The sequence below is a fragment of the Ambystoma mexicanum genome, chromosome 4q, assembly GCF_040938575.1.
Source record: "Ambystoma mexicanum isolate Mex_15411 chromosome 4q, UKY_AmexF1_1, whole genome shotgun sequence".
Taxonomy (NCBI): Eukaryota; Metazoa; Chordata; class Amphibia; order Caudata; family Ambystomatidae; genus Ambystoma; species Ambystoma mexicanum.
In genome coordinates, this window is record NC_090928.1 from 101,970,888 (window position 1) to 101,986,922 (window position 16,035).

The following is a 16,035-nucleotide window of genomic DNA, read 5'->3' on the forward strand; positions in this document are numbered from 1 at the left end:
CAGACTACCCATATGGCAGTCATTGTTGAGATTTCTATTGCCTCCCTTTAGCAGCCGGGGCGTATACACCCTTCTCATGCTGTGCTTGAAAGTCTCTGCTCTTTTGAGCAGACTGGAATGAGCGCCTGTAGCCTTGAGATGAATAGCTGGAGCGTCCGTAACCTCATTCTCGGGAAGGCAGCAAACAGGGCGTTACCAGAGGCTCCACGAAAGGTCCGAAACGAACGAAAAGGACGGCCACTCTGCAGGGAACCTAAAGATTTTACTGTCTCAGTCCCCTCTTTCACGCCCTTCAGGCCTCGTCGATCTTTCCCCCCCAACAAGTGTTCATCCTCAAAGGGCATATCCACGACTTTATGTTGGACTTCCGGGCGAAAATCTGTGCCTTTCAGGCAAGCCTGCCGCCGGAGTACAACCACATTATTGATATGCTTAAGGCCCGACTCTGCCAGGTCCACTGCAATTTTGATGCTGTGGTTGGAGGCCTCCTCCCCCTCCCGAACCAGCAGCATTGCCACCTTGCGGTGTTGCTCCGGGAGATGAAGTATCGGGGCCAGCCTGTGCCACATCTCCCAGTCATAGCTGGCCATAATAGCCAAGGAATTTTCAGCTTTTACTGTGTTAGCCCCCACAGTCAGGTCCTTCGTCCCAAAGTCAGGTCCTTCTTCCCAAAAGGGTCCTGCTTCCTGGCTTCACTGTCCAGGGGCGCAACACATTTGTGGTGGCTTCTGGCCTTACGGCTAGCCACCGCCAACACCACCGACTCGGGCGTGGGCTGCGACACGAGAAATTTGGGGGGCAATTTGGAAGCCTTGAACACTTTTCTAGACGCCCCTTCACCGCATGTTCAGAAAACAGGTGGCGCATCGTGCGCAGAGCCTCCTGCCACACCTGGTCCATAATTGGAATCGAGAAGACCGCCTTCCGTCGCTTTCCCATATGGTCGAAGAGAAAGTAGTCTGTTGATTCTTCTTCAGGAGCCAGGCCAAACTCCTGACACGCCTTCGCCATCATGGCGTGGAAAGCCCCATGTTACGCTCACCTGGCTCCCACAGGGGTGTCAAGCGGAACTGGACAGCCACGGTCTCCACCAAAGTGATGCGTAGTGCAGAGATGACTGACTGGACTGGCCCACCTACCTTCGTCTGCTTGACCCGTAGAAGTAGTCTCCTAAAGACCGGGAAAGGGAATTAGCCACCCGTGGATTTGAGTATTAACACCTCACTGCGTCCCCACTTATCACTTCTGACATTCCTTTTCACAAAGCTCACCTTATAGTTTTGTATGATGAGCTCTCCATCCTGCGAAGAATGCAGGGGCGCGTTGATGGCCAGTTACTTCACTGGCTTGAGGATATTGGAAGAGTTCTGGACAAATCTTGGCTCCAAACCTCCGGGCGAAAGGCTGTAAGTATATAGTTCTAATGAGTTCAAAATGTCTGATTAATCACTTTTGTCCAATTCCTTGTTTCTTTTGCAGCTTAGACCCAAAAGATGATCGTCTTGTGGCAGCTGAAAGCGTTCAGGTAAGAGTCTGCGTTTTGGAACTCTGTCCGGTAAATGATGCCAAGGTTTAACTCGTTGCTTTCTCTTTTCTTGCAGATGCAGCGTAGGAAGATTTGGCGTGCTGGTGGATAATACCTCCTGCGGTAAAATCAGGTAAGCATATAGTGGCAAGAGATTGTCCTTGTTTGTTCCCTTGGCTCACCTTGTTGTTTTCTTGTCCCCCTTAGGCGCTGGAATGCGGCAACCAGGTGATGCAGACAGCACCGGATCGTAGAGATGCTGCGAGGAACGGGGAGTATGGCGCTGCGCTGCTGCTGGCGATGCAACGCGTTTAAAATGAAGTCTGCTTCTGGTTCGAAGATGCGCTGAATCCGAAATCAGGTAAGAAATTCTTGTTCTAACCTTTCTTTTTCTTTCCCTTCTTTCTAGGCGCTCTGGACTCGAGGCGGGCGTGGCAGGATGCTGGATGCTGACTGCAGACACGGTGAGCGTTACGCTGCTGGATGCAGAATAACACGAAGCATGTGCTGCTCTTCGGGCGTGGTTTAAATAGCCTTCAAAGTAGTCCCAGGTAAGTATTCCTCCACAGCGACACCCGAGTAACAAAATAGTCCCTAAGATAAAATAGTCCTTTCAAGCCTCACATGGGCTTGGATGCTTGGATCCCTTGCAGCATGGTCTGCATCAGGTAAGTTTTAACATATGAGCCTGGCGCCTATGGCGCTAGGACTGATGCCCCATATGAGATTGGCAGCATAGGCGTCAGGACTGTACCCAGATAGCCCCCAACAGGGGTTACTGGGTTTGCTCCAGGTAACATGATGCCTGCTTCCGGGGTTGATGGACTTGGTCTGGATGCCCGGGGGTAGGCATCATGACACCCCAACATCATCCAGCGGAGATGATTGAGCTGTGCTCATAGGCTGTTCCACCTCAGGATCCGTATCCCATGCATCGTTCCTCGTTGGTGATGAAGACACTGTCAACAGGGTATCACACGGAGCACTCTCCTGATCCGAATCTGGCAACTCCCCTTCTTCAGGGTGACTTCTGGGACAGTCCAACCCAACTGGCAAAACAGCAATGGCAACCGTACCGGAGGCAACCTCTTAAGGGCCTCACCAGGCACACTCCCAACCACCGGAGCCACCGGGCTCGGCAGAAGCCTTGCATCCAGTTGCCCCAACAACAACTGGAGCGTATTCAACACCTGCAAGGATAGCAGGGACTGTTGATTCACCAACGGGTAAACAGGCGGCCCAGTCCCCACCCTACTCGATGTAGAAGGGCGTACACCCTGCAGACCCAGAGCCAACGGATCGAAAATCGGCTTTGGTTCCGCCTCCATTCCCGAGAAAACAGAGTACGCAGCCAGTTCCTGTTGCAGAATGTTCACTGGAAGCATGAGCCCAAAGCAGGCAGATTGCATTAGTCCTCCCATCTGCAACAAGCCCTCCGAATCCATCTGCGCTGATGACAACAACAGTGGGCCACTGTCAGTAACAGCCATGGACGGGGCCGACGACAACACAGTCAACGACGGAAGAGTAGATTGTACTGGCACTGTCGACGAGCGAACATCCGTCGACGACACTCTCGTCATCGGAACTGAGGCCTCCACGGGCTTAGATTTCTCTGGTGAAGCAGTCTTCTTGTAAGAAGAGCGGAAGCGGTGCTTCGATGAGTCCCGGCTGGACGAAGATCTATGATGGTCCTTAGACGATGAGTGCTTCGAGGAGGAAGACTCCCTCGGCTTTGCTTGTCCTCGATCCGACGCCTTTGACTTCTCAGGCCCATCAACGGGCACCTTTGACTTGTCCGGCCGATCCGACTTGGGCAGCGAGGAGCCGCTCGCCACTTTCGAGTGATGTGAATTGGACGTAGAGGACTTGCTACCTCTCCCCACCTCCGACGTTGGCAACTCCGTCCATTGCTTCTTAGCAGGGGGATCCGACGACAACGCCGTCAGTGCGCAGGAGCCTTCTCCACCATCACTGAAGACTGGCTCCCCCAGGCCAAACTCACCTTCGAAGCTGGCTAAGTGCCCTCGTTCAGCCAACAGATGAGCCGGCGGTTGTGGTCCTTCAAAGTCTTCTGCGAAAACCCTTGGCATATCTCGCAGGCATCCACCGAATGATAGGGGTATAGACAGTAGAGACAATCCGTATGACTATCCCCTTCAAATACCTTCTTTAGGTCGCAGGTAGCACAATGCCTAAAAAGCATTTTTTTCTGGGCCACAGATGATATACTGGCTGGATCCGAAAAAGCATGTGCAAACCACAAAGAGAAACACAAGGTGATCTGAACAGTTTGGAGATGGTTGAAATCTGAAGGGAAACAGCGGGGGCTATTTATATCAGGAGTCCTATTGGTGTAGCCTGCGGCACCCAAAAAGAACGATGATAGGACACTGAAGTGTCAGTTTTCCATAGGAAAACGCTAAGTTAAAGTTACCAAGGTTTCCCAGCCTGACGGGAAATATTCACTGCATGTCAATCCATGAAAGATCCAATGCTGGAGAAACATACATACTGTAATTGAATGAACCTGATAAGTGTACCACCCTTACTTGAAAATACATCCTGAATTCTATGGCATAGTTACCCTTACGAACGTTACTTCATGAATAAATGAATTTGGACTTTGAAGTCTCGACACATTACAAAAGTGAACACCCTTTCAATCCATAATGGTTTGGGCCTGAGAGAAATAGGTTTCTTAGTTGAAAGTGAAAGACACTTAAGTGATGAACACTCCGATTACCAAAAAGCTAGAGAAATATATTCAATTTGCGCACTACATTAATTTGTCAGTGATCAAAGTTACGACAATGTAGGAGACAAACATGAAATGTTAGTCTCAGTGGTCAAAATGAGATCACGTCTAGAGTACACTTACTCGTTACCTGGATTGCGAGGGCGAACTGTTGCGCGAAGTTCGTGCATAAGCACCATCATGATCCTCAACCCGGACCTTGTGAGGCAGGCTGCATTTAAGTCATGCAGCTCGGTAACGCATAGTGGTGGTGTGTCTTCTTCTGATATGTAGGCCAAGCATCCATAGTTTTCTTGGCAGCAGTTCTCCACCTCAGTTAGCATGAGCTTGCACCGACTGCAGGAACACCAGGTGGAAACTTCTTCCATGCGACCAGGCTTAGGCTCATGATCCGATGATTCATCTTCCCAACTATCTTTCAATTGCCCATCGTTCCTGCATCTTTGTCTTTCAATTACTTCCTCCTCTGAATACTCAGGCTCGTACTTGTAGAACTGTATTGTTGCCATTATACGACAAATTTTGAAATAAAACGCAACTAACGATTGAAATCAATAGTTTTGCTAGTGTAAGTATCTGTTTGCAGGGGCTTCATACTACGAAGATGAACAGAGTAGAAACGAGTCACAGGCGATACGTACAAAGACAGTGAAATGATTGAAAAAGCAACTCTGATGTTGTCTGATGAGAAGGGGTCTGTTTATACTTGTTGAGGAAAGAGGCGTCCGGCCATTTCCATGGAGACATGCCAAATGCTCGAACACAGAGAATGTTCACACGAGACGTACATTGGCATTGTGAAAAGGGCTGTATGCGTCTAGTGATGTCAGCTTCAGGGGCGGGCAATCTGTATTCTTGCCGCGAGCGCCCTTGAACTTTATGTGATGGCTCAACAGATGAGATTGGCACAAGATGGCCGCGCCCAACCCGTTGTTTTCGCATGTGTAAAAGTGAGGAAAACTAAGCTAAGATGCATAGGAGCATTTTTTAAGATAGTTTCGAGTATGCTTAAAAATACATGCCCCAACGATCAGGACAATAACATTTTTGAACACACTTCCACTTTAAATCCCACGTTCTCTTCCATATCCATATTGATGGGACAATGATTTTTTCAACTACCTTTTTTTATTCAACATTAACACTGAAAATAGTGGTCAATGCTGCTGCATGCCTATGTTCTGGACAGGCATTTTCGCCACATCACCTTCATGCTCAAAGACATTCATTGACAGCCGCTCTACCCACATCAACTTATGTTGATTTATATCATTTATAAAGTAATTCATGGAAATAAAGCAAAGGACTTAAAGTACTCCTCTAAAATCTCTTGTCCACCACATACAGCACCAACACCATGAAACCGAAGACCTCAATAACATGCAAAGAAAAGGCAAGGACACAAACCACTATCTCTGCTTCAAACCTACCATTCATTAACTAGTTCTGGCTTTCATAGGGCAAGTTTAGCATCGTCTTGCCAGTAATATGGCTGTCTTATTTTAAACCATTTTCTCAAGGATCCTGCTCATGGCTCTTTGTGTGAAATTGCATTTGAGTTCCAGCTCGGCAGCGTCTTCTTCCACTGTGCTTTGAAGTATTGTGTTAAGATTCAAAGTCTTTCCCTTTAGGCAGTGCCTTCATGGGTCCAGCTGCAGTCTGACTATTACATATCAGACACTGAGATTTGCTCATTGTCTGCACAGGGCAAGAAGGCGTCCAGGTACTACGAAGAATGATGTAGTCTAATGTGACAAATCAAGGGAATCAGTCACTTCTTCCCAGGGGGTTGTGGGGGGGAACTTTCCTTGTGAGGCTAGCAAGGTGAGCCTGCTATGTGATACCTTCCCTAGGAGATGCAGCAAGAGGGACCTCACCGAGAGAGACACTCCCCCGCCCCCAGGATTAGGTTTCCCGTTCTGAAGAAGAACTCCCTCTTCAGATCATGTCATCATTTCCTGAGACCAAACCTGTTGAGCAGACAGGGAGAATCTACCTATGTGTGTTATTGTCATACTTATGATCAAAACAAGTACCCATTAGATACTGAGACTAAGATCATCCATGGAGTTATGGAGAATAAACACCTGCTATGTACTGGGACAAAGAGACCAAAAGAAGCCATGATGATCGAGACTCAGAAACAGAGGTAGTAATGTCCCGACGTACTGGGGAAGCCCCAGAGCTCCATCGTAAAAGCGAGAGGAGCAAGAGAACATCAGAGCGAAGCTGGGAGCTTCAAAGCAGCTGTCGGAAGGAAGCTGAGAGACTGGAGAGAAGGCGGTTTTCCTGAGAGGGAGGAGAAACGTATGACTGCCGCCTTCACCTTTGCTGCTTGGGAGGCTGGGTAACTGGAACCAGCAAGGTTGCCTTAAGTCCCAATAGGGACACTAAAGAGAAACAGGCAACATGCTACCGAGAGCCTGCAAGGTTACCTTTAGCCCCTGGGGGGGCATATGAGGAAACCTGAGCGTGGATAGTCTGGAGAGAGTGCATGAAGTAAAGAACTCCGACCTTGGTGACACAGCCCCACAACAGGAGAGAAACCCAGGAGTTTCAAACGGGCTACAGGGAGGCAGAGACGCTGACCTCCAGACAGCCAAGCGGCACAGAGGAACAGGTGCCCGATGAGCACATGTGTGGTGAAAGCCTGCCCAAGAGGCTACAAAGTGGACAGGAGGCACTCGCTTGTGGGAGCCGGTGGCCGGTGAGAGAAGAAATATCAATATGTGCCAATACCATCAGTGGATGGGTAACCAGAGTGGTACCAGAGAATGAACTGAAGCAGAGAAGTGAAATTATCCTCACGCATGGTGGCCAAGAGGAGAAGAACGAGAGAGATCCTCAGAACCGATACCACAATCCACAAAGTACGCCCGAGACGTACTTGGAAGCAGAAAGAATGGAAGCATGAGAGCCATCAACAAAGTGAATTCCTGAAGAGGGACGTGAACCCGGTGACTTGAACTCAAATCCAGGAAGTTAACGGGAATAACGGGCGACCCGGGCAGAGGGACGGCTGTAGCGACTGGCTTAACCCTAATTGGCAAGACAGAAAGAGTGAGAAAAATGACATAACTATTCCTACCCATCCCAGTTGTTTTGAAAACCTTAAGAAGAGTGAATCTGATCCCTAGGTACAATACACAGATGTCAGGGAGGAAATAAGGAAGCAAAACGACATAAGGTGGAATCAATGGAACAAGAGAGACTGTTAATCGATAAGAACAAGATACAGGAGAAGATAGGGGTCATAACCCTCAGGAGATGAAGTTAGGAAACCAGGAATGATGAAGAGCAGGATGTGGAGAAGTACTATTAGAGAACCTTAACGACTGGTGAAGGAAATAGTTGAGCACCATTTTGAAGATTCAATATTGAAAAGGAAAATTATCTTTGGAAAGCCATCTTTTCCTTCCCAGGATAAGGGAGTTATTCTCCTAAGTCTTTAGCGATCTAGTATTAGTGGTATGGTCAAGATAGGTTCGTTTTGGGACTGAGGACAGATACTTGTTTTGGACTCTAACACTGACGACGAGCACCATAGTTTTAGTTGAGTTGGGTAGGGCAACCCTTGATTATGGAAAATAAGGCCTTTCCTTCTTTATTTTGAATAAAGACTGTTTAAAATAGTGACCCCAGGTTGGTCTCATCCTTCTGACCCGCCACACTAGTCTTGTGTACAGCCTCTGGTCCGAGGGTACATATGATCCTATTCATCCAACAATGTCATATGTTCCATTCACATCTAGAGCCAACTGCATCTTGTGGGACTTGTCAGGGTAATATCAAACATGCACCATTCCATTTGATAGATGGTAGCCCAGTGCTGTGTTTTTCTTTGCATTCTGGGATCTGTAGTCCCCCATTCATAATGGGGAAAGCCAAGACAACAAGTTCCAGAATGCAAAGAACAACCAACCAGGAAAGAACAAGCACCCCCAAAATGGTATGCAACATGATTGAAATAGAATTACTACTAGATCTGTTCCACGTCCGATTCATAATAGTATTGACACTGAATTCTGTATTGAGTTACAATACCTTGTGTCTTGGGTATCTGAATAGAACAACCAGATCAGTATGTTCTTGTTTAAAGGAGCCTCCCTTATAGGATATTATATTTACCTTTAAAACAGAGAACACACCAGGCAGACAACGGATAGCATGTTTTGACACTTCCAGGATTTTGGGCAACTTACTGGACAAAGACCACAGGGGGTTCGGACTAATCCAGTGGGCTGTATAATTGTATTGACACCTCTGTAGAGCTTCATTTGTCCATCCACGCTGCCAACAGTGCCTTCTTTTGCAGCAATTATGGTCATCTCCACTTTCCCATCATAGATTAACGTGTTCAGAATTGTTTCAATGTCCTCCATTGACAACTCTACCTGAAAATACAGTCAAGTACATTTATATTTAGTTTGCTAAACATCAAAACGCTCTAAAATGTAAAAAACAAATCAAACAGATATGAACATATATTACAGACATCTACTGAAGCGCAAATGAGACATGTTTATGTTTAGCAATGGAGAGAAGAGACCAGGGAGAGTCAGCTGAAAAAACATTGCAAATTTAGAAATATGATAGTTCACACAAGTTCTTTGTTCAGCGATCTTGCTTTACGTTCATCTGTGCCGCATTCAAGCTTTGCAGCAATCCACCATGAGAATTTCAAGGCACCCATTCATACTAGCGCACACTAGCTGCAGCAGTAAAACAAAGTTGTAAGATAATAGCCAGGCATAAAAAGTCACTTGCTCCCTTAATTCTCCACATAAAGGCAGCACACCATTTCTTACTCGCTAACAGTCAATTACCACTGGACAATGGCTAGTGTATATTTTTATCCATGCTAGTTGCATCTAGTATTGGCTGGAGAAACCCCCAGAAATCTCAGGCTGGCAAAGTTATGAGCATACATGGCTATGTATTTATCAAACATTTTTCTACTGGAACCAGGCCTGGCTGCAGAACTCCACACTGGATATTGAAACCTGGTTGCCGGAAAGTTAATTACGGGAATAAATTAACTCTGCACTCCTTGAAGTCGACGAAAGGTTGACACCAACTAGTAGAGCCCTTACAGATCAGTATTTGTTTCCCCAAGTATTAAAGCTCATCCGCTGATGTAAGGGAGAAGGGGGAGTAAATAAAGTGTCACAGAAGTGGAAAAGTTCAGGAGAAACTGCACTAAGAGCCATAACGTAGTACTTTTGTTCTTACAACCAGAATGCTATGCAGGAAAAATAGGAGTTCTGAGGAAGGCAGTGAGAAAAATCCTTATTCTGAGGGTCATTAAAGTAGGAAATGCGACTCAACAGTTTACTTTATTCAGCATTGCCTTAAAATCATACACATTTCATAAATTAAAATCACCTCCCTTACATTAAACAGTATAAATCAATTCCCCAAAATGAAATACAGGATGATTATCAATTATAAAATATGAAATGCAAATAAATGGCCATTGGTCCACTATTTCATTAATTCCCTAATATAGAATCAATTAAATATACAGTGCGAATGCATGCATTTGTTATGCTAGGTAATATGTACAGCATCCATGCACACAAAACGAAATTGCATAGTTGGTCAGTAAATCATACATCTGTCATCCTCTCCCTTGAGTTGAATTTAGGGATCTAAAGTGCAAGTGCATAAATACTTGCGAGAGTGTTGCAGTGAGGATCAGTGCTTTAAACTGTTCCTAGCTTCTTTAATCCTGACTGAGTCTTTCATCATTGCCTATTCCAGGAGGAGGGATCCCGCTGCTAAAACATCTCCCGAGGACGCGTAGCGAGAGTGTTACAGTGGAACTGTGGAACTGTAACACAGAGGAAGACTTCTGGTATCGGTATGTAAGTACTCCTTCATATGTTTATGAGTCTATGAAGACGTTGAACCTTATGTACCAGTTTGATTGTGGCAAACTGACCAACTGCCATCCTGAACTCTCCTTAGCGTTTCAATTTATCTCCATAGAGTGTCCGTTGGTTTAAACCTTTGAGGTCTAGGGAGAAATACACAATTTAACAGAATGATCTGGTGATCAAGGCGGGATTTATTCTCTCCTGCTTTTTTAGAGTGAATGTGGGCTTTGAGCTCTGCATGACGCCAACTAATTTGAGTGAAATGCTAATGGAAGAACAAAACATGAGTGAACACATTTGCCAGCTGATTATGACCAGCTTTAAGTACTTTAATTTTGCAGAGCGACTGCGGGCCCTGAGCCTTTGAACTCTACATGACAATAACTTACTGAAAATATCTATCTGCAGCATTGAAGAAAGTGGTTCAAGCTTTTTTCTCTTCGCACAACATCGATAGTGAGCTCCCCTTTATTGAGCTCTGTACAGTTACAATATATTGTCCTAATTTTAGGGGTGAAAATTGTCTAAAGGGATGCGTGGCAAAAAACAATACCATTTGAGGTCCATGAATAAGACCCCAATGGACAAGGAAGTTGTACAAAATATTGAAAGTGAAAATATGAAGCACCAACAGGAAATAAAATTTTCTTTCCACAGGCTCTGAGAAAAACATTTAGTCAAGCTCCCACTGCCGGGCATGTTATAACTGACATGGTATTGTTAGCTTATGAAAATGAGTATGGCGATAACAGACATTTCTGTACGTGTTCTAAGCAACGTAGAAAGGTGTGCTAGTATGTCCCTTATGGACATGTGTGTTCGTTTGGAAGATGAAATTCAGGCACTTGAGATACCCCACACTCGTCTTAGTGCATTACCAACACTTTTTGATTCACCTGTGAACCATGACAGGGCTGAAAATAGTGACCAATAAGTCAACTCATCTCATTTGAGTGAAGAAATCTATGCCCAAAGCTCTATTACTCCCCGTTATCAATCCAAGAGTGGGTGGATCACCTGAAGTTCTGCTCAGCGAAATATGCCAATATCCAGTAATGCAATGGAAGTAGATAGTCCTCTCATTGCGCTGAATTTGGTGTTACAGTCCTTTATCAGATTGTATGATACTGTAGTTGTGGAGGTTAGACCGAACACCTGAAACAAAATTAAATCTCTTTTATTGACAAGAAAATGTTGATCTACCACTATTACATTAGCAGAAGAGGCTAACGAAGTAATTTCCATAGCACCAGGGGACACAATAGAAGGGATTGGGGCAGATCCCCCAACAGGGGCTAAGAAAGCAGTTTCGATTCATACACTGAAATCAGGCTGCAATCGGACTAGCAGTGGAGAGCAAAACAAACAAAGAACATGAAGGGATATATTACAATACAAAAATAGAGGATCTAGAAGGTTCTAGAGAAAAATACTGAATTCCTCTAGAGCAGGCACTGTTTCCCATCAGCTACAAAACACATATTTGATGCCCGAGATAATTGTTATCAATGAAGTCCAAAAGTATGACACATGTCAAAAGACTGACGAAGTAGCAAACAAGAGCACAGACATTTGAGGTCAACAGAACGAGCTGTCACCATGCGGGAAAGATAAAGGCAGAGAAAAAACAACACTAAGAAACAAACATGCAAAACAAGGGTTGAGAAGATTGTTTTGTACAAAAATAAGAAATGATGAAGATTGTGTAATTGAAGAAGTTATTGAGAATATTGCAGAGGGGGAAGAAGGCGTAACTGAATTATAACATTTATTTATTGTTTGCTTGTTAGGCGCTTATTGAAGAAGTAAATAATATTTCAAAGTGCCAACAGGGCAACAGGGAGGGGACGAGGGGAAGTAACAACGATCAAGTACATACAAAATATTAAATACAGTAGGGTGGGGAGAGACTCCTACTATGCCTTGTGAGTGTTCAAAACGTGCAGGTACAGAAGGGGATGGGATAGGTACATTGATGCTCATGGGTGAGCAACAAGTGAAATGCAATGTAAGGTAAGTGCAAGCCTCCAGGATGAAAGGTGAGCCGAGGCAAGTGCTGAGGGAACAATACTGAAAGAGAGGGGAGAGAAGTGTGTGTTACACCTGGGAAAAGAGCACATCCAGATTGCCTGAACGACAGATGGTTTGAATTTGATGGACAGTTCGGGTCAGGAAAAGAAGAAAATGTGATAAAATAGTAAATGAAATAAGAACTGAAACGCAGAGTGAAAGTAGTCCATTAGGGGACCAGTCTACTGAGTTGCTTTCCATTATTTTTGAATCAGTAATGATGAGCTGCCATTAAAAAGGTCAAGAATTGTGTCTTTACTAGCTTTTTTACCAGAACTTTCCAATACATTGTCTAAAGATTTAAGGTTTGTGCATGTGTTTGACCATAAAGAATTAGGGAAAATATGAAGTACACTTCCATTCACTTTTGGTTAAAAAAAATCGTTATGAGCCGTCATGCTGAGTTTGCTAAAAAGAGGCTATGATTGCTATGAGAAAAGGTTTCCTGTCCCTGTATTAGAGTGAGAGATGAACAAGTGTAAAGCCAGAACGGATACGTTGAACATAAAATGTTTACAAGTAAAGGATGGGGAGGAAAGGCACTATTGACTTGGAACCAACTGTATGGGCTCTGCTCACATCACTGCTTAAATTCCTCCCAGTGTAAGACTCCTGAAGAAAACAGATATAAGCTAAACATTCTTTCATGGAACACAACGGGTCATAAAAGTTTCCTAGATGATTAAATGAGCGCACTTTAGTGAACATGATCCTGTATGTTTACAGGAAACTTGGTTGTGTCTCACTCCTATCAGATTATTTCTGTGCCCTCGCAAATTACGCAAAAAAAGGACCAATGGGTCATCCCAAGGGAGGCATTCTTACTCCAGTGAGGAATGTTCCGGGCTGCACAATAATGAAACATAAGTGTAAGACCGACTCTTTGCTATGTGCTACAATCTCAGACAAGCCAAGTCAAACCTGTGTCTCTAGTCTAGTGATGAATATCTATTATAATCCAGTTAGTGATGATCTAGAGGCTTTAATCAATGACCTAGATATTGTGCTGGTCAATTCTATTAGTGCTCCTGAGAAGCAAATAATAATGATGGTATAAGACTTCAACAGTTTTTGCCCTCATGTAGATTTGAATAAAGAAAATATAGACTGTCTAGACAACTTTGCTGGTTTGGGATATAAACTACAGATGTCCAAAAGAAGCAATGGACGCATTTGGTCCACCTTTTTGGCTAGGTGGGATTTCTGACAATTAAATACACAGTTTTGTTCTAAACCGGGGTGCCCCCTTGGTCTGAAATGGGCCGAGAAAGCCACAATAGATTATATATACATGGCAAATTGTGAGGTCTCTCACATACCTTCCTTGAAGTAAAAACACAGACTGACGTGATCATGCTATGCTGTTAGTATCAGTTTTAGTTCGATTGAAAGCGGGTCACATCTAAAACTCGGTGTGCAAACCTAGTTATAAATGTAGCATGGAATAGAAACTAACCCTCACTATGGTCTGAAATCCCATTTCTACTTTTTTCCCCATATAGTGAAGACTGGATTTATTCCAAGTTCTTGGAAGACGGCCATTGTAGTGTCAATTTTTAAAAGAGGTGATAGGAACGACCCTTTGTGTTATCATCCAATATCGTTAACCGACAGATTTTCACTAGATTTTTTCTAGTCTCATTTTGAGTCTAAGTCCCTTACAGATGGGTTATAGAAAGGGACTGAGCACACTTCTTAGTGGGTTCACTCTTTCATCATGTTTAGCTCAGGCAGCGGGGAAGACGGGGAGGACTACATATATGTTGTAGTTTTGGACCAGTCAGCCGCATTTGATAATGTAGATTATGACACTATGGAGAAAATTAGAGAGGCAATGAATGCAACATGATTTACTTAAATATTTCTGATGGTTGTATCTGCTTAGATGCACATGCGCCGACCCTTCCTCCCCGCTCGGATGGAAGGAACATAGACGTCTTATTACTTTCTCTCTTTTCTGTACTCACTCACGTTAGCCATAAGGCTCCCTCATGGCAGAAAAAATACAGAGGGACCTCGACGCGTGGGGGATTTTGGGTACACTACACGTCACTATAGGGATAGTATTACAGACGCCTATGTCGGCATCCCCTTTTCGACTTTCGAAAAACAAGATGCAATACTCTGCAGAGACCACTGAATGTTGGAATATGCACAGCTTGTGAATCTAAGCAGATACAACCATCAGAAATGCTTTTACGGTAAATAATGCATGTCTTCTGATGTTTGTTAATCTGCTTAGAATCACATGCTGTGCATAGACTAGCGAGCAGTACCCGGAGTTGGAGGTGGGTTGTGAGAAGGAACAGTAGAGAAAAGATGTCTTAGTACGGCTTGTCCCACCTGGGAATCAGATCTAGAATGGGCATCTAGACAATAGTGTTTTGTAAAGGTGTGTACAGAACTCCAGGTTGCCACTTTGCAAATGGACTCAAGGGAACATTTGCAATAAATGCTATGGATGCCCCCGTGCCTCAAGAAGAGTGTGCTCTAGGCTTGAAGGGCAGCTTTCTCTTGGCAAGAGTGTAACAGAGTGATGCATTGGACAATCCATCTAGATATAGTGGATTTGGAAACTGCATCTCCTCTTCCTGCCGCCACTGAGACAAAGAACGGATTAGTCCTTCTCAGTGGTCTAGTTCTTTCCATATAAAACATGACCGCTCTGCGCACATCAAGTGTGTGTAGGCTCTTTTCTCCCAAGCTTGATGGGTTTTGAAAGAACGTTGACAGTTCTATAGACTGGTTGACATGGAACTTAGAAATGAATTTTGCGTAGAACCACCTTATCTTTGTGAACTGTTACAAAGGGATCTAGAATCGAGAGCGCTTGTAGTTCACTCACTCTCTTAATGGAGGTGATAGCTATTAAGAAAGCAGTCTTAAAAGTGAGGTTCTCAAGGGATGTTTTATGGATGGGTTCGAGGGGGGAGCCCATTAGCCTGGTTAGTACAACATTCAGGTCCCATCCGGGAGCTGGGTTAGATATAGGATGATGAATCCTTTTCACTCACTCCATAAAGGCTTTAATAACTGGAACTTTCTACCATGACACCTTATGTTGAGACGTAGTGTAGGCGGAGAGTGCAGCTAGGTGAACCTTAATAGAATTAAAGACTAAACCTGAGTCCAACAAGTGAGTCAGGTATAGAACAATCTGTGTGGGAGAGCAGTCAACCAGGTTGATGCTCTTTGACCTACACCAGATGACGAACCGTTTCCACTTGCTAGAGTAGCAGTAACGAGTGTTTGGTTTCCTTGTTTCTCTGAGAATGTCGGGGGGGAAAAGCATAGACAAATTTCCCTGACCATGTTATCCAGAGACCGTTCCCCTTGGAGCAGTTCTGGGGGTACCTGGAAGCGTAATCGTGGCATTGGGTGTTCTCCAGAGTTGCAAACAAGTCGATCTCTGGGAATCCCCATTCTGCGAAAACGTTGGAGACGATGTCTTCGTGTAATCACCATTCCTACTCTGCGGGCAGAGGGAATGCTCTGCTGAGTTTATCTGCCAGAAGATTGAGTTCCCCTGGTACATGTTGAGATAACAGGAACATGTGTTTGAGAGCCCACTTCCAGATGTTCTGGGACAGCTTGGACAGTCCTGGAGAGTGAGTGCCCCCTTGCTTGTTCAGGTAGTAGATGGCCGTGGTGCTGTCTGTGAGGATCAGCACTGTTTTCCCTTGAAGGTGTGTCTGGAAAGCCTTCAGTGCTTTGAAGACCGCCAGTAGTTGCAGCAAGTTTATGTGTTTGGACGCCACACTCAGAATAAAGTCTGTATGCAGTCTGATGGGATAGGTGAGCCC

General features: G+C 44.8%; 1 protein-coding gene across 1 annotated transcript in view; it reads right to left on the reverse strand.

Moving 5' to 3' along the window:
* Nucleotides 1-16,035, reverse strand: part of POLR3F (RNA polymerase III subunit F) — a 349,333-nt gene that overhangs the window by 107,800 nt on the left and 225,498 nt on the right. The window contains exon 8 of the mRNA XM_069607539.1: nt 8,486-8,677. Within this exon, the coding sequence (XP_069463640.1) occupies nt 8,486-8,677 (192 nt within the window). The remainder of the gene's footprint in view (nt 1-8,485; nt 8,678-16,035) is intronic.